Source organism: Arachis hypogaea, chromosome 6 (genome assembly GCF_003086295.3).
Source record: "Arachis hypogaea cultivar Tifrunner chromosome 6, arahy.Tifrunner.gnm2.J5K5, whole genome shotgun sequence".
Classification (NCBI taxonomy): domain Eukaryota; kingdom Viridiplantae; phylum Streptophyta; class Magnoliopsida; order Fabales; family Fabaceae; genus Arachis; species Arachis hypogaea.
Window position 1 is genome coordinate 12,439,611 of NC_092041.1, and position 24,991 is coordinate 12,464,601.

General features: G+C 36.4%; 1 protein-coding gene, 1 long non-coding RNA gene and 1 pseudogene across 2 annotated transcripts; all 3 read right to left on the reverse strand.

The window, feature by feature from the left end:
* Window positions 1-9,242: 9,242 nt before the first annotated feature.
* On the reverse strand, window positions 9,243-18,295 carry LOC112696074 (DExH-box ATP-dependent RNA helicase DExH12-like). The gene is made up of 4 exons (XM_025748668.2): window positions 15,266-18,295; window positions 14,010-14,399; window positions 10,342-13,523; window positions 9,243-9,670 (listed from the first exon to the last, which is right to left on the reverse strand). The coding sequence occupies exons 1-3, from the start codon at window positions 18,233-18,235 to the stop codon at window positions 10,362-10,364; spliced, it is 6,522 nt and encodes a 2,173-aa protein (XP_025604453.1). The 5' UTR covers window positions 18,236-18,295; the 3' UTR covers window positions 9,243-9,670; window positions 10,342-10,361.
* A 1,858-nt stretch (window positions 18,296-20,153) lies between these two features.
* Window positions 20,154-21,886, reverse strand: LOC140173334 (uncharacterized). Its single transcript, XR_011861950.1, has 5 exons — window positions 21,763-21,886; window positions 21,564-21,672; window positions 20,856-21,117; window positions 20,606-20,674; window positions 20,154-20,502 (listed from the first exon to the last, which is right to left on the reverse strand). It is a non-coding gene; the product is annotated as an uncharacterized lncRNA (long non-coding RNA).
* Window positions 21,887-22,099: 213 nt separating this feature from the next.
* On the reverse strand, window positions 22,100-23,208 carry LOC140173599 (nicotinamidase 1-like; annotated as a pseudogene).
* Between the last annotated feature and the right edge of the window lie 1,783 nt (window positions 23,209-24,991).

Sequence of the window (24,991 nt, forward strand, 5' to 3'; positions counted from 1 at the left end):
ATATTAATTCTATCATATAATAGAAGTTTAACCCAAGTTCAAAATGCTAAAACAAAAAGAAAACAGTGGATATATGATTAGAGAAAAATGTATAATAATGACAAAATATTCTAAAACTGGATTTTTTCTCCAACTAATAAAAGTGAGGTGTTAATTCCTCATGAATTCATTTTTTCTCTAAAATAAAATCACTATTTTCTTTTCTAAATTTATTTTAGAAAAATATATTTATTATAATTATATTACAATTAACATTTAACGAATAATGCATGATTATACTAATTTAGAGAAATATTTTTATTATAATTATATAAAATCAATATTTGATACATTATCAACTAATAAAAGTGAAGTGTCAATTTCTCATGAATTTATTTTTCCTCCAAAATGAAAGTACTATTCTCTCTTCTAAATTTATTTTAGAAAAATATATTTATTATAATTATATTACAATATTACAATTAGCATTTAATGAATAATGCATAATTATAATAATTTAGAAAAGTAAAATAAAGTCCAGTAATTTATCTTCTGACTGCACACGTGTATAGAATAACTTTTAAGAATGAGTCATGTATAGTAAATACGGTCGATAATTGTAAAAATGTATACTAACATTGATATAATATTATTTCACGTATATGTTTTGCAGACATCAAAGAAAAGTGTTGAGTTGTTTTTTAGTAGATTTAGATTATTTATTGTTTATTAGAGAATTTTATGCATTAGAATTCTCTAATAATTTCTTATTTATTTTGAGCTAATTTTAATATGTTCTTATTTGACAGTAAAACAACATATAAAACTTTGTTGGTGGGTCTAAATATTATTAAGTTATTTATGGTCACATTGAGTATATATGTTTGATTTATTGAAGAAAATAGATTACTAAAACCAATTAATAACTATTTTAGAGTTAATATATTTAACACTAGTTTAAGAAAAAACAAATAATACATAATATGTATATTTTTATTAATCAAATTATTATAATTTAAATTAATTTTAACAAAATAATTTAAAATTATAATTTCAATTTTATCACGTGCATGACACGGGTGATTAAACTTGTTAATAAGAATAAGAACCACGTGAACTTCTAATTGAGACAATAATTAGTAGATCTCATTATCAATTTCAACATTCTTCTTATATCATATATCAGCAATTACTGATTTTTTTTTTACCCAAAAAAATGCTTAGTTTAAGAAAACACAGAAAATAAATTTAAAAGAAAAATGGATAACAATAAACTTGGTAAGAAATTCTGACGGATAACAGACAATTTAGAATTTACAAAGAAGTTTGCTTGTAACAAAATTAGATTCCACTTTCCCAGTAAGCAAATCAAAATTATAAGAAAGAAAGAAAGAACATGAAGAAATTTGATGTAATGATTGAGGCGCTTGAGTTCTACAAGAATCCTATGCTTACCCGTGAATTATAGAACCATTTCTGACAACATTTTAAGTTGCAACTCATTTGAAGATGTCTGAAACCCTAAACTGCAAAACAAAAACAAAACAAAAAAAATGAATACTTGAAAAATTCAGCAAAAGAAAAGAACTCAAATATTAAAACCTGAAGACCAATAGTATTAATCCCACTTTGGAATAAATAACTAAAAGTAGAAATAGTATGCATTTGGAGGAAGAAGAAGTATGCAAGAATCTTTTCATGCTTTCAAGCGCGTGACGTGCAGGCAGGGGTGGAAACAGGCCAGGCCAGGCCAGGCTTTGCTCTTAACAGGTCTGGTTTGTCATACAGTTGATTGGTCTGAGCCTGGCCTGCAGCCTGTTATAGGCTCTTTATAAAGTACTAGGCCTGGCCTGTTATTCAGCCTGGCCTGGTCTGAAACATGTTAAAAGGCCTGATGATTTTTTTTTTTACAAAAATAAAAATATTATTTAAAAAATTATCTTTTAATAAAAATAGATATATGTAATATGTCATATATTTAATATTTATAAAAAGTTTTAAACTTTTAACATATTTAAAATATACACAAATATTTATAATAAAATATAATAAATTTAAAATATCTCATAATTTTATTAATAATAAATAATTATTTATATATTTAATTATATTTTAACAGGTTCAGGCAGGCCTGACAGGCCTATAAGGCTAATTAGTGAGCTTGGGCCTGGCCTATTAATGTATTAAGGCTTTTAAAAGAGTCTAGGTCTGTACCTATTTTATAACAGGCCAGGTCAGGCCAGGCTGCAGGCCCCTGGCAGGCCGCCTGGCGTTTTTCCACTCCTACGTGCAGCAGATTCCAACGCTATTCCACTCTTCCGATAGCCACTTCTCCAATCTTTGTGTATTGCTGCGGTGGCACGTTCTTGAATATCATTGTTCTTCTCCATCATGCTTCCTCCATCTCTGGGTCGCCCCTACTTCTCTGGACTTCGAAATCTCCCTTCCTATTTAGTCTGACATTTAAGATAAATTTCAAATCTTCAACTACAATCTCAACCCTGCTGGTTGCTGGGATACCCTCCGCTGCTCTCTTCACCTTGTGCTCATAGTCTCTGTTGCTAAACCTTCTTCTTCATCTAGGTTCACTCAGTTCTTTTTCCTTTGACACACGGCTTTCTCTTGCTGCCATAGACGAAGACATTTGCAACTTCCAGCTCTATTTTGATGAACGGAACTGTTGGTGGGTCCCCAACCAAGTGGGGCCCATAACTTTTAAAACAAAAAAAATAAACTAAAGAATGAAAGAAAGTGGCATATAAGCCATGGAGGGAGAGAGAACGAGAGGCTTGCTCTCTCATCTACAAACAAAAGAAAAAAAGGAACAGTGCGGCGTCGAAGAGAAGAGAAAATTGGGAAAAAAGAGCAACGCTATTTTGATCCGATTAAACCGGTAAACTTGCTCCATTTCTTATGAAATTTTAGTATGTTATTCCTGGTGTAGAGATGAACATTAGGATATAACTTGCTAATTGTATTGCCTTCTCTTTTGCCTGATTTGAGATACCCACTTTTGTGGAGAGTTTATGTTGATTCCATCTGTTTTGATGATGTATTTTGTTGATTGTTGAGATACCCTAGTGTCACTAGGAAGACTGTTTGTGTACCCATTATTCTGATAGTGGAAAATTTTTTCTGGACTAGGTCCCGTGGATTTTTTGTCCCTCTTTTGGGGGGTTTTTCCACGTTAAAATTCTGGTGTCTGATTATTTAATTTCTGTCATTATATTTGCTGCTTGGAGTATCTTTGGTATTACCTATTTAATCGCATAGGTTGTGGGAAAATTATTTTTGGTACTTCCACTGTTAGATAGGTTCTTGTTTAAACATGTGTTGAGTTTTTCCAACAAAGTGGTATCTAGAGCTTTGGTTGTTTATCTCTGTGCTGATTAAATGGAGGAAAATACCCATGGACTGAATATGGTCAAATTGAATTCCCAAAATTATTCAATTTGGAAGACCCTCATGGAAGATATGTTGTATAGCAAGGACTTGTATGATCTTGTGGAGGGGGATAAATCCAAAGGGACTAAATCCGATGTTGAATGGAAGAAGCTGAATCGGAAGGCAGTTGCTTTGATTAGGCAATGGCTTGATCTTAGCGTGTATCCACATGTTGACACTGAAACGAATGTCGAGAAGATGTGGAAGAAATTGAAGGAGTTATATGAGAGGAAGAATGTGCAAAACAAAGCATTCTTGATTAGGAAGCTTGTCAATATAAAGTATGTTGAAGGTAAATCAATGCCGGAGCACTTGAGCATTTTTCAGGAGACGGTGAACCAACTGACAAATAATGAAATCACTTTGAATGATGAGTTGCAAGCCTTATTGTTGTTGAGCTCTTTACCTGATAGTTGGAAAGTTCTGGTTGTGACACTGACTAACTCAGCTCCAAAAGGAAAGTTGACGTTAGTAATGGTTAAAGGGAGCATGTTGAATGAAGAAGTCTGAAGAAGAGAGCGAGGTTTGACTAATGCCTCCTCCCGGTTAGAAGCACTTGTTTTAGAGTCACAGGGGAGAAGTCAAAGTAGAAAACCTCACAGTTCTGACAGGTTAGAGAGTCGAAGCAAGTCAAGAGGAAAGTACAAGCCAAGAAAAAAGTTCATTTGTCACCATTGTGGCAAGCCGGAGCATATCAAGAGGTATTGTAGATTCTTGAAAAGAGAACAATCAAGGGAAAGAAACGAAGACAAAGGTAAAGATAGTGATAAAGAAACTGCTGCTATTGTTTATGAAGATGTTCTTATCACATATGATGAAAATTATGTGAATCTTGTCTGTGATGATTCCACTTGGATTATGGACTCTGGTGCCTCATGTTATGTCACTCCAAGGCGTGAATTTTTCACTTCCTATACTGCTGGAAATTTTGGCAAGATCAAATTGGGAGATAAAGGAGCGTGTGATATCATTGGTATGGGTAATATGTGGCTTGAAACCAATATGGGATGCAAGTTGCAGTTGAAGAATGTTAGGCATGCGCCAAATATACAGTTCAATCTTATTTCAGTGATGGCATTGGATCAAGAGGGGTATTGCACTTTCTTTGGTAATGGAAAATGCAAGATTACCAAAGGGGCTCTCATTGTTGCTAGAGAAGACAATAGTCTCACTACTCTCTACCGGTTGCAAGCAAGTTGTGCAAAGAAGATGTGAATGTAGCTGATGATTCCTCTTCTGATTTGTGGCACATATGTCTTGGTCACTTGAGCGAGAAAGGACTAAGCGTCTTAGCCAAGAAGCACTCACTTCCCGTGAAAGGTGCAACTTTAAATACTTACACTCATTGTTTTGTTGAAAAACATGCTAGAATATCATTTCACAATTCTGGACCTGATAGGAGATCACATGTTCTAGATTTAGTTCACACTGATGTTTGCACTATGGATTCTAGGACACTAGGTGGTGCATCATATTTTGTTACTTTTATTGATGGTTATTCTCGAAATGTGTGGGATTTTGTTTTGAAATCTAAAGACCGGGTGCTTGAAATCTTCAAACACTTTCATGCAAGTGTTGAAAGAGAAACAGGAAGGAAATTGAAATGTGTTCGAGCAGATAATGGTGGTGAATACAGGGATTCATTTGAAGAGTATTGTAAAGGACATGGGATCAAGCTTGAAAAGACCGTTCCTAAGACTCCTCAACATAATGGAGTTGCTGAGAGAATGAATCGCACTATCAATGATAGAGTCAGGTGTATGCTCTCTCATGCAAAGTTGCCTAAATCCTTTTGGGGTGAAGCGATGAGGACTGTAGTAGATTTGATCAACCTTTCTCCTTCAGTTCCACTTAATGGTGATGTTCCAGAGAAAGTTTGGAGAGGGAAAGATGTCTTCTATAGTCACTTGCGAGTGTTTGGCTGCAGGGCTTTTGTTCACATTCCAAGAGATGAAAGGTCCAAACTTGATGGAAAGTCAAAGCAGTGTATCTTCATGGGTTATGGTCACGAAGACTTTGGTTACAGATTATGGGATCCGGTGAGCAAGAAGATAATTAGAAGCTGAGATGTAATTTTTCTTGAAGACCAAACTATTGAAGATCTTGAGAAGATAGATAAGCCAACAGTAACTGTTAGACGTTCTGCTGATGATGAACCTGGTCCTTCCACTAGACCTCCTGTTGATGGGAGAGATGTACAAGTTGATAATGATGGTGATAATTTGCATGATGAACCTATACCTCAACCTGAGGTGCCAGATGTTGAAATTTAACCTAAACCACCAGTTGAGCCTGAATTGAGAAGATCTATTAGAGAGCGTCATCCTTCTCAGAAATACTCTCCTCATGAGTATGTGATGAACACTGAGACTGGGGAGCCAGAAAGCTACCAGGAAGCTATGTCTGATGAGCATAAGGAAGATTGGTTGAAGGCCATGCAAGAAGAAATGAAATCCTTGCATGAGAATAATACTTTTGAATTGGTGAAGTTGCCGAAGGGTAAGAGAGCATTCAAGAATAAATGGGTGTTCAAGTTGAAAGCAGATGAAAATGTCTCACGACCAAGGTACAAAACTTGATTGGTTGTGAAAGGTTTTGAACAAAAGAAAGGTATTGATTTTGAGGAGATTTTCTCTCCAGTTGTGAAGATGTCCTCTATTCGAGTTGTGCTTGGATTGGCAGCTAGTTTGAATTTAGAGGTTGAGCAGCTTGATGTGATGACTGCATTCCTTCATGGTGACATAGATAAAGAAACTTATATGGAGCAACCAGAGGGTTTCGAGGTTAAAGGAAAGGAGCATCTTGTATGCAAGTTGAAGAAGAGCTTATATGGGTTGAAGCAAGCGCCAAGGCAGTGGTACACGAAGTTTGATTCCTTCATGGAAGGTCATGGGTATAGTGAAACCTCTTCTGATCATTCTGTGTATGTTAAGAAATTTTCTGATAGTGATTTTATAATTCTTTTGCTTTATGTTGATGACATGTTGATTGTTGGTCATGACACTAAGAAGATTGGAAGTCTTAAGAAAGACTTAAACAGATCATTTGCTATGAAGGATTTGGGTCCTGCAAAGAAAATCCTTGGCATGAGTATCACTCATGACAGGAAGAATGAAAAACTGTGGTTGTTGCAACAGAAGTACATTGAGAAGGTTTTAGAGAGGTTTAGTATGAGTAATTCTAAACCTGTTAGTACTCCATTTGCTAGTTATTTCAAGCTGAGTTTGCAGCAATGTCCTACAAGTGAGAAAGAGAAAGCAAAAATGAAGAAGATTCCATATGCATCTGCAGTTGGCAGTTTGATGTATGCTATGGTTTGCACCAGGCTGGATATTGCTCATGCAGTTGGAGTTGTTAGTCGGTTTCTCTCTAATCCTGGCAAGGAACATTGGCAAGCAGTGAAGTGGATTCTCAGATACCTTAATGGTACTTCCAGAGTTTGTTTGTGCTTTGGAAGTGGCCAACCTGTGTTGGATGGTTACACAGATGCGGATATGGCTGGGGATATTGATTCAAGAAATTCTACTTCTGCTTATATGATGACTTTTACAGGGAGAGCTGTGTCGTGACAATCTCAACTTCAGAAATGTGTTGCTTTGTCTACTGCAGAGGCAGAATACATTGCTGTTGTTGAAGCTTCTAAGGAACTCTTGTGGATGAAGAAATTTCTACAAGAGTTAGGCATAAATCAAGAGAAGTTTGTGTTATTCTGTGACAGTCATAGTGCTATCCATCTCAGCAAGAATCCGATGTTTCATTTCAAATCGAAGCACATAGAGGTGAGGTATCATTGGATACGTCAAGCGCTTTAGATGAAATCATGCACTTGAGAAGATCCATACTGATGATAATGGTTCAGATATGATGACTAAAAGTTTACCTATAGTAAAGTTTGATTCCTGCAAAGAGAAGGCGGACTTGGTGGAGCAGCCTATCCCCACTTAAGTTGGTGAGAGGGAGATTTGTTGGTGGGTCCCCAACCAAGTGGGGCCCACAACTTTAAAACAAAAAAAAATAAACTAAAGAATGAAAGAAAGTGGCGTATAAGCCACGGAGGGAGAGAGAGCGAGAGGCTTGCTCTCTCATTTACAAACAAAAGGAAAAAAGGAACAGTGCGGTGTTGAAGAGAAGAGAAAATTGGGGGAAAAGAGCAAAGCTATTTTGATCCAATTGAACCTGTAAACTTGCTCAATTTCTTATGAAATTTTAGTATGTTATTCTTGGTGTAGAGATGAACATTAGGATATAACTTGCTAGTTGTATTGCCTTTTCTTTTGCCTGATTTGAGATACCCACTTTTGTGGAGGGTTTATATTGATTCCATCAGTTTTGATTATGTATTTTGTTGATTGTTGAGATGCCCTAGTGTCACTAGGAAGACTGTTTGTGTATCCATTATTCTTATAGTAGAAAATTTTTCTGGACTAGGTCCCGTGATTTTTTGTCCCTCTTTTAGGGGTTTTTCCACGTTAAAATTCTTGTATCTGATTATTTAATTTCTATCATTATATTTGCTGTTTGGAGTATCTTTGGTATTACTTATTTAATTGCATAGGTTGTGGTGAAAGACTCTTATGGTTATAACTTATTGTTTAACCAATTGTCTATTCTCAATATTGAAGCTCTTATGGTTTGAAAAGACTCTTCAATCGGTTGAGTATTAGTGGTTATAGCCTATAGAGTTCTTGGGAATTGGCTGCTATAGGTTGTGATATAAATGAAGAGATCAGAGACGTATTTATATATTACTAAATAGAATTGGTTTTTATATAAACAAAAGCGTCAAAGTACTAATTTATAATCTTGGATTAGTAGTAAAAAACTTTTTACATTGAGAAATCCTTGGATCATTTTCTAGCTGTGACATGTTTTATATAACATAACATATACATATACAGGCATAGGGTACGACTTGGTTGAATACAATTGAAATTCAACTTGCACAAATACGAATTGGATTGGCAACTATACCCAATCGAGTTAGATCGGATTGAATACCTACGAATATAGTATAATGTTGCCACCTCTGCATGTGCAATATAAAACTTAAGTCATCACTCATCAAATTACAAACAGATTTTGTCTTTAACTTTTTCTTCAAGAATTACCTTCTCAAAATACATGAAAAAATAAATTTAAAAGAGATATTAATATCATCATAAAAAATTTCCTAGATACAAAATTGCACATTTTAAATTATAAAAAATATAAGAGAGAATTAATCGTATTTTTTCTCTAAAATTCTACAGAAAAAAAATTAATTATGTCATAATTCATCCTAAAAAGCTCATTTTTTTAGAGATAGATAAATATAGTGTATTACCCACTAATATAAATAGATTAAATATTTTTTATTAATGTGAAGATTAAAAATCTGAAGATCAAATTTTATGATAAAATTTAAGCATGCAAATTTGACCTTTAAATTTTTTATTTTAAAAATATTCTTTTAATTATCCACAATTTTATAATACACCGTTGATCTTCATAATACAGCAAAACACACTCTTATCTAATATTAAAAATAAAAAACGTCATTAAAACCCCAATCAATAAAATTATTTTTTATTCACTTTTTTTTAACAATACTGAAAACAGAAAATAATGACAACAAAAAAAAATAAATAAATCAAACTAATTATACCCTAATTTTCTTTAACCCCAATGTTGGATAAGCTGGTCTGCAAACATTATCATTGATAGACCATACCTGGCGTCAATCTATATATTATGTAGACAAATAAAAGCAAAATAAGAAATTTATTTGGCCACAAAAACAAGTAAAATAAAAGTGAACTCTCCAGTTAAAATTTCGTTGAGTAAGAACAATCATTGATATTCAAATGGCAACACATCTGTACAAACTAGAGTTAAAACATGGAAGATTAACTGACACTAGCAGTTCTCCGAAACGACATGCATGTACAAAAATATAAGAGTTCACCTGCATTATAAAGATGGGGTAAAAATGGTCAAAAATGGAAATTCAGGTCTATCATTCTTTGGATGCAATAGCCCATAATTGACACCTTTCATCCCAAAGTTCAAAAATAATACTAAATAATCAATAAAGGGCTCAGGCGTCCAAATTTTAGCATCCTATCCAAACTTCATTTCCTAGTGTTGCAACTTGTTATGGCCTGCAAAATTGTGTTCCAATAAGCAAGGCTACATCTACTTCACTTCCTACTCCTGAGTCCTGAGAATGATAGTTACTCCTTTGCCAACCATTGTTTTATGCGTGTTCCTTAATCCAAAAAAAAAAAAAAAGTGAGCTTTCACTATTACTACAAATTCCCACCAAACCAACAAGTAAAGATTAATTAAAAAAAAAAAAAAAAGTGTCACTATTACTACCAAAGCAGGGAAGCATTGTCATTCAAATTTGCAGCTTCACAAAACTGTTAAGGATATACAGATTTCACAAGGTTCAGAGCAAGCACGCAAAAGAATATTCAAATAAAAGGGTTCATTGCCTATAAAATATGCCATGACCCAATAACCAAATACTCCCCTTCATTGTCAGGAAACATTGATCTTCTAAATTACCGCTCCAAATCGACAGTATTTTGACACGGTGGTAGTAATATTTTGTACATTCTCAAATAGACAGTTTAATTGCGAAAGAGAGAGAGAAGCAGTTAATACTACTACTTGTAAAACACACGCATGGCATTAGATTATCGTAGAATTTCAACACTATGTGACACATCATGACTGCCACCAAAATTTAATTTAAATAATCCAAGTGACATCCACAAACCTAATTAATCAGAACCTATCAACAAAACAAAACAACACAGACATCGACTCCTGACATCTAGCAAGATATTGTTGAGAAGTGTTCTATAAAATAAGATGATCACATCAAACATTCAATTAGAAGTTTAACGTACGGCAAAGGGAAAAGAAATCTACCCCTTCATTCTCTGCTGCTATCAATCAGCAGCCCCTGCTTCTTTGACATCAATGGCAAAAGCATACTCCTGATCACAGCCCATGAATGAATCACACATGAAGTAAAGGGTATAGGATTTCTTTCCAGCATCAGCAGGAGCAGCAAACTCCAGTTTGGCTTTTAGCTTCCGCTGAAGCGAAACCCGTTTAATGGCAAGTAACAAGTTGTGTTTGGTGTCACCAACAACAAGCCACCATCCCTCCTCCTTGGATTTTGGATACCTGGGAGCATCAACAGGTCCTACTTCTGCCTGATCCCGTTCGAGAGTGACTTGTATTGTGACATCTTCCCCAGCCCGCACGTCACTGTCTATCACCTCATATGACAAATCAATATTGGGGAAACGATTACAAAATCTGGCAATATCAAACAACTGGGAATCTGGCATGCCCAACAACTCCCGCCTTTCATCATCGTCCATCTCTAATAAATCAAACACAGTTTCTATACTCTTCCCTGGGTTCTCCTGGCATTTCTTAGCCAGATCCTTAGTAAAGTGAGGAAGTTGTAATAGCATGGAGTCACGTTCCCACATTCCTTGAGTAACCATTTGACTAACTTCCATGGCAAGAAGAGCCAAGCTTAGCCAACCATTACTTGATATTACATCTACTATTGCCTGAAGCAATCTATTTGCAGAAAGAAGAACCTCCCTCTGGTCCTGTGCAAGATTTCCCCCGACAAATTGCCTAGAGAAGTGGGCCTGCAGCAAAGGATTAGCTTTAATATGTGGGTCTGTGACTCGGGGCTTTTCAAATGAAAACCTTTGGTGATTGATTAATCTGCGAACCACCTCTTCCTCCCCAGGTCGTATTGGAAGCTGAGCATACTCAGAAGCTGAAGATAGAACCTCCAAAAGACCCTTCATTTTTGTCTTTGAAGTCAAAGATGATGAAAACCGCTCAATTGTTGTGTAACTGATGTAATAATATGAAGCAATCATACCAAGATTGAGTGGAGAAAGATCCATGTCATCCTCGATCAGAATACACTTGCTCGCTTCCAAATCACTCAATGTATTTTCCACAAGCTCTGAAAGGTGATCAGAAAGATGTCTGTGACTAACTCCTTGTAGATTGTAATAGTTGGGATTTTGTGTGAGCCGCCTGTACATGAATGTCCATGTGAGATAATCTACAGCATCTTGCTTATTCTCAATAACCCCAGCAACAATTTCAGCATTCAAGTTATCATGCAAGAAGTGATGAAGGTGGCTCTCAACAGGGAGAGCTTCATATAAAAATTTCTTGTAGTATTCTTTACGGGGTGCATGGCACAAGATGACACATTTCCCAGAATTATCTACCAAAGGCCGGCTGGCATGACCCATCATCTGCAGAAGATCAGTAACAGGGTAATCTGACTGTGCATTTTCACGCCCATCGTAATACTGTGTGCCCATCACAACTACCAAGTGAGCTGACAATGTCACTCCCCAACACATAGAACTACTCAAAACACACACCTGAATCCAGCCAGCTTCAAACAGTTGGGTCACGATATCATAATCCAGATTGTTTAAGCCCTCATGCAAGTATCCCACTCCTTTTGGTAAAGTGACTCTCAAAATATCATCACTAATATTGACAAGAAAAGGTGTAAGCTCTTCTGGGGACCGCAATAAGAATGGCTTCTCTGCGCTGTCTGCACCCGAGTATGTAATCAGATCCACAGCTGTCGTGTGCACATGCTTCCTTGTAGGCACAAATACAAGAGCAGGTTTAGCATTCTTGGCATGCTGAACAATTGCAGCGGAAGTTGGTTTCGTCATTGCTTGCATCCTTGCCTCAAAATTGGCAATGTCTACACCTTGAATGTGTATTTCCAAAGGTACAGGACGAACGCCGGGGGGGAAGTTGAAAAGACCATGGGAAGTAGCTCCAATCCATTCTCCTAGATCCTTGGCATTTGCAAGAGAGGTAGACAAAGCCACAATACGAATCTTGTTTTCAACCTGACTAGCAATATATCTCATCCTCGAAACAATGACTTCCAAAACAGGACCACCTTGACCTCCAATTAAGTGGAGTTCATCAATGATGAAAAGACTAACCTGCTGCACATGTTTCCTCTGTTTCCAGCGGCGGGATAAAGCATCCCACTTCTCTGGGGTGCTAATGATAATCTGACCTTTCTCAAGTACCTTCAAGTCAGTTGCAGTTTCTCCAGTCAATTGAACCACCTTCAATTCAAGACCATCTTTACCAAATTTCTTCTCCCAATCATGATACCGTTCCTTGGCAAGAGCTTCAATAGGTGCAATATAAACAACACGCATGACACTATCAGGCCCTTTCTGATGATTCCTCAAAATAGCGAATTCTGCACAGATGGTCTTACCACTTCCTGTTGGTGCAGCAACTAATACATTGTCATCAGAATTATACAGAACTGTGAATACTTGGGTCTGAATAGGATTGAAATGCTTGAAATCCTGATAAAGTGCTTCATACTTTGGATTTCTCAATGCAGTCACAGGCAGTGGTTGCAGGTCCAAGAGTTCAGTTGGGGGAGGGTACTTTTCAGGTAAGATAAGGTGTCTGAAGGAAACAGGTAGAACAGTCTGTGACCCAAGCCATCTATCTGAAACAACATGGATGAAGTATTGAGGAGGAAGAGGTTCGTAGATTGGAACTGTGAAATTCAGCGTATGATCCTCATCAATAAACTGCTTTTTCAGCATAAAATTCTCATGATGAAGGATATATTCACCATCATTGTCCTCAACAATCACCCAAAAGGGCTCAACATAACCATGAATTCTGTCATCCCATGCAAAATCTGGAGTTATTGTGAGTTCAACCCTCAGAACTGTCCGAGTAATAGGCTGCACATGAGCTGCAAGGTTCAGTTTTGGAAATTGATGGATATATTTATGAAGCATCCTTCCCATCTTCGGAGCACGAATGAGTTCACCTATCTCTTGTGATGATAGGTCATAATACCTCTCCCAAGCCAAATCTTTCTTCTCCAACTTCATTAATACATCACCAGGGATAACATTGAACTGACGAAGAGGTGTTTGCACACTCCACATCCTCTTCGTCACCATCTTGCACAAGTTCAGAGCCTTTTCAGCCAACTGTGCCCATCCACGTTTCAGTACAATCTCAAAAAGAGCCCGCAAAAGGCGTCCAGCATTCTGAAAGAACAAATAATAAAAATCAGTACACTACTAGCAAATTACAAAAGTCAACAAGACTGTACCAAGTTATAAAATACAGGCATATTGGGAAAATTAAACATATTCTAATATCACAATTTCAATTTATTTTGAAGTTCATATAAAATATTTTTTAGTTCATAATTTTTGAAAACAATGACACGTAATATGATGCATAATAAAATTAAGTTCCTTTTTTATTTACTTAAAGATATTTCACGTTTAAATTATTTTTAAATTGATATTTACTTATTCTAAAAGTTTTAACAATTTGAAAATTGGCAAATCAAACGGATTTTCAATGTTTTCAAGCTTTTGAAGACAGAAAATATAGTCAAACCAAACATGTTTCCTAGAACTTGAAAATATGAAAATAAAATCTGTTTCAGAAAATGAAAACATGTTTTCTTATTTCTTTAACCAAATTGACCATTAATATCTCAATAGAATAGAACACAGTCTAACCTGAGTTATGAAAACCATATCAGATGTTAGTGAAAGCCCTTCAAGTTTTAACTTTGAAATGTGTGTTTGAAGCAAAACATTGATTTTCACACTTGGCTCTTCCAAACTCTCCTTGATGGGAATGGGAACACGGTCTAAAAGCTTTGCTAGCTCCATCTTCTCATCCTGCCTTACCATCACATACTTGAATTCTTCACTCAGTGAGAACAATCGGCATAGCTCTATGTCTCCCATTGTAGGCTTCAAATGCTCGTTATATGTGGAGATGGTTCCATGTGTTATGTAGTAGTAACTCGCAATGCGACCCAAGTCAGTGACCTGAAAATACCCACTCTTCCTGTCATACTTCACCAAATTATTTCTATCCAAGATGGCTGCAGCTGTATGAATCTGCAAGATTTCAATCAGAGAGATTAAGATTAGCCATTAAACCAGTAAAAGACAGGAATGGGCAATACAAGAATACACATCCAAAACATCTGCATTAACATCACTCAAATTCGTCCACCATATTATCGAAAGAGAAAATCCCAATTCCAGGTAAAGGAAACCAGGTAATTTTTGGTGGTGAAAACAACAAATTTTTCCTCAAGTGAAAAATAGAATGGAAACCATGTGGCGTCTTTGTAATTAATTCTGGACGCACGAAATAAAAATACAAAGCATTTTCTGAGACTAAACAAACCTTAAGTTTCTCAGCTATAATGAACTAGTAACCACTTTAAACAATTCTGCACAAACCATGACTTGACAAGCATAAACATGACTAGAGAGACATTCCATACATTCACACACAAAAAACAGATAAACAGTTAATGGAAAGAAAAAGAAAACCCATAATAAATAAACCAGTGTTGAGTTAAAAGATAAAAATAACTAAATAAAACAAACCAAATAAAGGCAAAGAAATCAGTTTGGTTCAGGTAAATGATGCATAACGACACAATGAAAGCATATATTGCAGTGCAACATCAAGTTTTTCTTGGCCGATGAAGATCTAGTACCCTTTAAATAATTCTACAGAAACCATGACACTGACAAGCATAAACATGACTACAAAGCCGATCCATATATATGTTGCGCGCGCACACAAACAAATGAAAAGGGAAGGGGGAAAAGGTTCTTAATGAATAAACAGAAAAAGAAAGTGTCAAGTAAAAACTTATAAAAAAAAACCAACTAATGACAGACATCTTTTTGGTTCATGTAATAATGCATTATGATACAATTAAAACTTATATTGCAGTGATACTTACCAAATCAGCTCTTCTTTCCTCCAATCTTATATCTCTTGTCAGCACATCAGGTTCTAAACCATAAAGTGAAGGATTACGCCTCATGCGGACATACAAGTAAGTATTGACAAGCCAATCACAGGCTTCTCTAGCATTTTGGACAGTACCAAGAACAATTTCTGCATTCAGCTGATCAGCCAACTTGGACACAAACTGGCTCTCAATAGGAAGTTGCTGATTCATAAGTGAGAGGTAATACTGCAACTCACTATGGCCAGTAACAATTATTCCTTCACCATAAGAGTCGTACTGGGGCCTTCCAGCACGACCCAGCATCTGCATCACATCAAGAGGGCTCAGTTCAGTCCATGCTCCCTTCTCCGGACTGTAAATCTGTGTTCCCTTAATTATCACCGTGTGAGCTGGAAGATTCACACCCCAGGCAAGGGTTGCCGTGGATACCAAAACTTGCACATGCCCATCAGCAAAGAGATCCTCAACAAGCTGACGATCTGTCCTGTTCAAACCGGCATGATGAATTGCAAAACCATATGGCAGAAGATCCTTAAGATCATTGCTCTTCACAAGGTCAGTATGAGTATGAAGAATCTCCCGACTTGCACTATCTTCTTTAAGGAATCTACCAAGAGTATCTTTTGCAAGAGCAGTATCTCTGATGCCTTTAGCTGTTTTAGCAGTTTCTGTCCTTGAATGTACAAATATAAGAACTTGATGTTTTCCTGCCACAGCCATAACTTTCTCATAGCAAATATCATTCATCAACTGGAACCTCTGAAGTGGCTTCTTTACTGTGATTCCAACATACTGTTGAGAAAGGGGAACAGGCCTATAACTATTATCAAAATAGAACAACCCCTTCTCCAGAGGAACTTGTAAAAATTTTGCCACATCTTCATAATTAGGGAGAGTAGCAGACAAACCCACCAACCGAATATGCTCTCCTGTGGTTGCAATCTGCCTTAGTGTTCTAGCAACAATGCTTTCAAGAACAGGACCTCTATTATCATGAAGAAGATGGATCTCATCAATGATAACTAGTTTCACAAGCTGTGTGTAAGTACGATCTCCTGACTTCCGAGTGATAATATCCCACTTCTCAGGTGTTGTCACAATAATTTGAGTCTCCTCTATCTGTTGTCGGGTTAACGATTGATCTCCACTGAGCTCCCTAACTTTAACATCATAACTCTGCAGCCGATTGGATAAATTCCCAACAACCTCAGCTACAAGGGCTTTCATAGGTGCAACATAAACAATTTTGTATGCACTATGATCAGTTGAACCATTATCTGGATTTCTAGGCAGGGCAATCTGGTGGAGAATTGTGAGGACCGCCACATTAGTTTTACCAGCCCCAGTTGGAGCACAAAGAAGAAGATTGTCAGGCGTGAAAAGAGCAGTCTCGTAAACCTGGCTCTGAACCCTATTCAACTGTGTCATTCCTTTAAAGGCTGGTTGTGCCCAGTCCGGCATAGAAGATATCTTAACAAGCTTCTCATTCTCCTTAAGTGGTTTAGCCTTCAAAGCCGGCACATGAATTTCTTCATAACCCTTGCTGAGATGCCTATAGGACCCATCTGGAAGGTCACACTTCTTTTTTGCCATAAACAAACCACCTTGTGCAAAAGCAAGGTTATCTAGATCAAGCATCTGACGCTGACCTTTCAACCATCCACTCTCTGCATCTCTATCAGCAAGCCCCCTCCTGCTCCTCTCCCTGTCCCTGTCCCCATCACGGCCGGTATCGTCCCTCAACCGACGTGCCTCTTCCCTTATACTCTTCTCCAAGTTCTTCTGCCTCTCCTTCGCAGAGGCCCTTGTTGCATGCAACTGCTCCAAAATAGGCTGCAAATCTGTCCCCTTCATTTCCTCCTCAATCTTCTCTCTTTCCTCGTGGTCCTGTGCCCTTGCCAACTTGGTACACCACACTATCTTCAACCTGTTCCTTAAAAGGAACTTAATGAGACTGAACTTATCAAACTCAAGATGGATCAACAGCTTGTTCTCAACTTCTCTGTCGTCACCTTCAGCCAGAATCTTTAGAACCTCTTCGGCGAGTTTCTGGCACTGCTGTGGATCAATCTGCTGCTCAAACGCCTGTGAAATCTTCCTCTGCAGCCAATAAGCATCTATATCCTGTACATTGAGACTCATTCCCTCATTTGCATCCTCCATATCTTCATCGTCAATACCACCACCCATTTGCATACCACCTGTTCCATTAGGTTCGGCAACATCATCCTCGTCCTCTTCCTCCTCCTGCACCTGATCGAGATCACTCTCATCATCATCATCCTCGTTCTCCTCAAATTCCACTGCCACACCAACATCATCATCAAGGCCATCATCTCCATCCATAGCCGAGGTACCATTAACAGCATCAGACCCCTCCTGAAAGTCTGTAATAAGCTTCCCAATAGAAACCAGCTGGTCAAACACTTGATTAGGAATAGGATTCAAAAGCTTCTCAATTTCCTTCTTCTTGTCCGGATTCTTAACAGCATCATTCTTGAGCACTGCAAGAATCTCATCAGCCGCGCCGCTAACAATGCTGAGAGGCTGCCCGCCAAGCTGCTGTTGAATGACACTCAGCATGGCCTCATAGGCAGCCCTAGTCTCTTTGGTCTTGGGCTGATACACGCCTTCCTCAGTGGCAGTGAGGACACTCTCTTCCAGGAGGCGCCGGCGCTTGCCCTGTCGAGACAGGGGCTCGGTCAAAGGGTCACGCTCCTTCTTCTTCTTCTGGTTAGCCTTCTGAAGTTTCTCATCCAGCTCAGCGGGCCTGCCACGGTAGGCCCGGTCGCCAAAGCTCCTTGGGTCGATCTTCCCCCACAGTGACTCGGGTTCACCAGTGGGCTCGTGGGTTTCGCGGGGACGTGAGTCGGTGGTGAGGACCAAGCTCGAGTTGGCACGGTACTCGTACTGCTTGAACCGTGCGTGTGCCTCAGCACCACCACCAAGGTGCGACATTTTTCTCTACTCTCTTCAAATCCAAGTTAAAAGAAGGACAAAACCCCTAACCCTGCAAAATCAAAACTGAAAGCAAAAATGGATCAGAAAAGTATTGGATACAACCAATTGAAACAAAACCAGCAACATAAGAAAGACAATAAGATTGAAGCAATCGAAAGAAGAAAAAGTAATAATAAATGTGTCCGACCATGGAAACGGTAGCCTTGTTGGAGAGACGAAATAGGAGCAATGCTGGAGAAAGAATGGCCGCCGTTCGGATGTTCCTGAGAGAGAGACTGAGGGGACTTTGGAAGATTTAGAGATTTGGAGTAGGGTATTGGCAGGTAAGTGAACTGAGAATGGGTGGTGCGGTAGAACAATCACGAAGAAGATGGAGGTTTATTTAATGGCACGATGCATGGTATGTTGAAACTTGGAACCCACGACAAGTAAGTAAAAAAATCTTCTAAAGTGTGAGAAAAAAAGATTAGACTAATTAAGAATTTTTCGATACTATCTTTTATTTTTTAATAAATTTTAATTACTAAATTAATTTTTAAAATTTTATTTTGTTAGATAAATTAGTCTCACATATCATATTGTTTAATTATAAAAAAATTGGTCTAAAAATTTTAAAAATTGATATATTTCTATTAAATAATAACAGAAACTAATTTACTTTTACATTGAAAAATATTTTATTTATTATGTGTAAAACAAAATTATATTATTAAATATAAATGCAATAGTAAAAGTTTTTGTATTATATAAATTTAATCCATTCCAATTAAAAAAATATATCTACTCAAGTAAAAACACAAATCTTTATTTTTATCTTTATCTTTATTTTTATCTTTATCTTTGTCTTTTCTTTATAGTAATACAAATGGGAAGCTCATATACTGACGTGGCGCTCATACGTTAAGTTTGAAAATTTATTTGCTTAGTGTCGCCACTAGAAATTTTTAGAATTATATTTGTTATGGTTGCAAAAGATATTTTATATTTAAATTTCATTAACTTATCACCATTTAATTTAAGTATAATTTAAATTTAAAAAACAAATTTAAATTTGACTATATAAAAAACAAACAAACTCAGTGAATTTTTAAATTTAAAAAAATTAATAAATAAGATGAATAAATAAAAATGATCTATGTAAAACAAATTGAAATTATCTTTTTTTTTTAATTTTTTCAGTTAAGGATATCATCTGAAAGTAATTAATTGTACTAAATAATAGAGATGTTGTATTATGTATATCTAATTCGTACTTTTATTGTTGACTCATAGCTAGAGTTTTCTAAAACCTAATTGAGTTTGTTTGAATTTGACTTAAATTTATAGATAAAATAAATAAATTTAAATTATAAATTCTAATAACTAACTAATTTAACTAGTTTTTTCGAAAATCAAAGAGAGTAAAACGGAATATTAGGAAACTACAATAATTACGTGAGCTTATTTATTGCTATTAGTTATTAAGTAAACTTAATTTTTTTTAATTAATAATTTATTAGCTTTTTCTTTAAATAAAAGAGTAATATTATTATAATTAAAGTGAAATTTTTAAGCAAATAATTTATAAATAATTTTTTAAATTATCTCAACAATATTAAAACTAATTATCTAACAACTTAAGAAAGTGTATTTAAAAATTCAAAACACAGTCAAATAATTCTTTACAATTCAGAGACACCCCATCCAGATCGGTAATACAGCCCAAGAACAAAAGTATTTGATTCAAACATTCATGATTATATATACATATCATGGAAATTAAACATGAAAATTGCTCCAGTTGTATCAATTATCAAATGAGAGATTTCAAAGAGAATCAATAACCTCTCATTCATCAAGCAGCAAGAAATACGATGTTCCAAGTATAAGGTACAAAATGGAAAATCAAGTACTTTACAAGCCTTCAATTGTGTATTCATTGAAAATTTTGATTTTCTATATGCATACCGTGTGGCCACCTAATGCCGCTACCCAGGCCACTTTCTAAGAAAATAGGGAAGAGGAACGTGGCTGGGAAGGGTGAAAAACAACCATCAATTCTCATGAGTGATTAACTGCTTCTTTATATTAATCTGTCTTCTGTGTCCAATGATGCAGGTTGCAAAATATTCACAATTGTAGTATAATTAAAAATGCTTTAGTGATATAATACCTCTAAAACTTGCAAAGGGTCCAATGATTCTCCATGATTGTGGAGAAGGCGAACAGCAGCATTAAACATGGGCTCCTTACCATCTTGTGGATCCAAATACATTTCAAGCAACCTGAGGCCATCATCACATTTAAGAATGCAAAATTCCATTACAATGTGCAAAAGAACTTCTAAATAGATAAATAAAGTATTGAAAGGGTTCAAGGGAGACATACTGCATGTAAGCATCAGGTCTGCCAATTTTAGCACAATACTCCTCAGCAGCCTCACTGTCTTCCAACTTCCTGTGAGCCAACAGACATAATAATATTTTAAGACATAAATAAAATCAGTGTATATACATACATATAAGCTCAATAAATAAAATTAGTGTATGATAATGATCACAGACAAAGAACTATGTATAATAACCAAAGTCAGATAAATAGAGTTTAAGATAACACAATTAAAAGACTTAAAATTTACCTTTTCTAACCATAACTCTGACCCTTCAATCAAGTCAAGAACTTCTTCTGGATCATACAAGTCAGAGGATTGCAAAAATACCTGCAGTCTTTTTCTTACACTAGTCTGAAAGATTGATATCCCAGAGGTACTCTCAGTATTACCACTATCAAGATTTTCAGACTCAAATGCTTCAATAGCTGATTTAGCAAGTGATACGGCATACAACGTGTGCAACTGAGTGTCATTACAGTCTTGCTCTTCAATCAACCACTGGAGAAACCTACAATGAAAAGCAATCAGGTCAACTGCATATATAGACACAGCATGTATACCAACGAAAAGCAAGGAACTTGAAAACAAGCATTGCATTACAATTTTAGGAAGTTTAACAATACACAAGAGGATTAGGAGCCAATTTTTAGATGTCAATGTGATCTGTGGCAGAAGTCCACTCATGTATATCTGAATCAAAATAATAAGTAAATTTAAGGCAAATATAAAATGATATAAACCCACCAGCAAGGGCAAATTGAATCTCTTTATGAATCTGACACATTCATCATGACCAGTAAAGAAGCATCAAAAGTTTATGTTTTAATCAAGCCAATCCATCAAATAATTGAAAAGGATACTAGCATTTGTACAGATGACCCAACACACAACCCAGCAATAACATAGAACAATGACACTTTCAATAGAAAAGAAAATTTACTGGGAGATATGCACCATCAATAGAGAGATTGAAGCAACCCAGGCAATATCCAACAAGTGAATCAGTTCCACACTGGAGAACTGTTGCACCAGGTTGATATGTTTCCACTACTTTAGAGATGATCTATAGCATAAAAATTTTCAAAGTTTCAGATTAAACGCAATCAAGTAAGAAATAATGCAGAGAGACAAAGTGAGAGGGAGTTGGACTTACAGTCTTGAAAAGTCGAGTAAAGCTAGGGTCATCTATTCCATCCTTGAATGGGACATCTATAGCATAATATAATGCCTTCTTTTTCTCCTATTTCCTTCAATACAGCACGCAGCTTCTTATTCCTTCTCTTAGAAACAAAAAGCATGGCGTAGTTAAGAAGTTTCCTTATAGAAATAATAAAATAATGGATTAATTGATATCATATTTTATGCAATAAATATAACAAAACTTCTTAAGCTTAAATACAATACTTAATAAGGAAATCAAATTAAGGACTTTTTTATTACCCGGTCAGGATTTTCAGTATTCAGAATAAACGGGAATGTCAATTTTGCCTTTAAACCTCTTCAGTGAGTAGAAGCCATGCATATGAAAAGGAAATAGTGAAAATAAGGTAAACCTGAGGATGAGCTAGAGTTCCTTTGGTGTCGTAGGCTACTTCAAGTGGGATATCAAAGGTTGCGCAGCCACGCGAATACACCACCACGCTCTCTAGAGGCTCCAGAAAGCCGCGGTTTTTAGCAGACATGCTTGAGCACACGAAATCCAGCACGCAGATATCTGTGCATACGCCTACAACCACCAGCTTCCCAATCCAAGCAACAAAAGAAAATGCATTACATCAGTGGTTATAACTTTTAATGATATGATATAAAAAATCAGCAGTTTACTTTGCTAGAAACAATCACAAATTACTCACTGTTTTGATCTTATTCTTCTTCACCCAATCTACAAAAACAGTGAGGAGGATAAGGGTCCTCTGACTTGTTAGGGTGGTGAGAATCCAGGAAAGCCATGACTGGCAATTTCTTCTCACAGAACAATCTTGCTAGCCTTTCTGATTTATTGATCATCCTTGATATCTGTCTGTTGGCTTCTCTTGGAGCCTAAAAAGCAAGTAAATTAATCACAAACACACATGCAGGGTCTCAAATCTGATTACTAGTAAATGAAGAGTACCAGATTTCCAAAACCAACAGTACAGAATCCATTTATGATGTCCACAAGAACAAGACCATTGACAGTGGCTTCGGTTAATACCACTGACTCCTGCTCCAGAGGAATCTCATTCTTGAGGAGCTCAACTGTTTGTGACACCATACTCCCTTTCCCGCACTAGTAAGTAATCTGAATTCTTAGTTAAAATCGGTGAGTAACTATTACATGCTCACTTCATAATTCGAAGTGTACCTACATTCACTGAGGCAAATTCACAAACATGTTCTACTCATGGTTCACAATATCTCAAACAAATTATACTGAATTCGAAGACCAATCCTTTTTTTCTCACTTGACCAAAATTAACTACAAAGAATTGCATACTAAATTTCCCACTCTGTGTATTATATGCCAATTTTTCTTCAAATAAGATTCAATACTTTACTCAACAAAATTTATAATTTAATTTACTGTTAGGAAGAACATAACCATATCTTCCATATACATAAATGAATAAATTAATAAACGGTCTGCTACACATACAAGTTTACAAGCTTACAAGTTGGCCCAGCCCAAATAGAACTCACGCGCATGAAAAGACATAACATGGCGCGTCAAAATCACGCGCTCAACACTCAAACGGTTACGTATGGCAGACTCTTCCACTTCTTCCACTTCTTCCACTTCTCAAAGCACTTTGAAAACAAGGAAACCCTCCCATTTTCGAGCGAAAATCAAAGTTCAAAATATACAAATCGCTGTTCGAAACCTCCATCAAAACACCATCAAACTCTCCGTGAAGAATCTGAAGAGAAAACAAAGCAACAATACTCAACGTAAGTTCATTAAGATTCCTGTATATTTTACTTTTCTTCTACGTCGTTCTTCTAGGGTTTACTATTATTCTTGCTTCTTTGTTACACTGTTCTAAGTTCTACATCGTTCTTCTAAGTTCTACGTCGTTCTACGTTGTTGTTCTAACTTCTCCTGCTATTGTTGTTGATTATTGGGGGTTTATTCCGTAGATTGGGGGTGTATACTGCTTAACCTTGTAATGTGGCTTGATATTGAAGCATGGTTGAGTGATATCTGACTAATATCTATATGGATGTATCTGAATAATATCTATGGGTGTATCTCACTGTTATCAATGGGTGTATCTTGCTGATATCTTTGGGTGTATCTGACTCATATATACGGGTGTATCTTACTGTTATCAATGGGTGTATCTTATTGTTATTGATGTGTGTATCTGACTCATATATATGGGTGTATCTTACTGATATCTTTGGGTATATTTTTTGTTTCAGAGAAAATGGCAGCAAGAAACCAAACAAAAGACCTTAAGTGTGCCACACATCTCCTGAGTGATAAGTTCAGAAACATGACTGAGGAGAAGAAGGCGATTGTGAGGGATCTCGGATTCGGTGGGTTGATGCACATCCCACCACTAAGGGTGGATCACCAACTCTTAAGGGAGCTGGCAAACAACTTCAAACTTGGGGAGAACAGACTGAAGACAGGATATGGTTCTTTCCAAATAACACCAAAAAAAATAGGTCATGCGCTTGGCATCAATGCAACAGGTAACTAGCTTAAAATTATAGGTGTATATTAAGTTGATGCTTGGGTGTATTTGAACCGACTTGGATACTTTGTTGTCTTCCTTTTTGTAGGAGATCTATTTTCTGAGAAAGTTGAGTATAAGAAACTTTCTGATGATGACAAAATAATTTATAGAAGATTCCAGGGTAAGACCCTCAAAAGTCTTACCGATGAAATGATGGAAATCGGCATTGGCAACGAAGAGGAACGCCTGATGTTCAAGAGGATATTCATCCTCTACATATAGATGGCGTTCCTTTTGCCAACGACGATAAACAAAATATCGCCCGTGCACCTGGTCCCAATTTTTAAGATGGACGGCATATCGGAGAGAAACTAGGGGGGCATATTTTGACCTTCATGGTCAAGGGCATCACAGACTACCAGGAGAAGAAGAAGAAGGCAATTAATGGCTGCCTCTTCGCCCTGATGATAATCTACTTTCATCTTTCAAAAAACAAAGGCAAGAACAGGACTGAAAGACCACCAAAGCCCTGGATTGCCAACTGGACTAAGGAGCAGTTGGTGGAAAGAATGACTGCAGAAAGAGAGGAAATTTTGGTAAGTAAACATAATAAGTTGGGTGTATTTTATTTACCTGAATGCTGCTAACTAAAATATCTCATGTTTCAGGGGATTGTGAAGATGGCAGAAACAAGAGAAAAAATGAAAAAAAAAAGAAAAA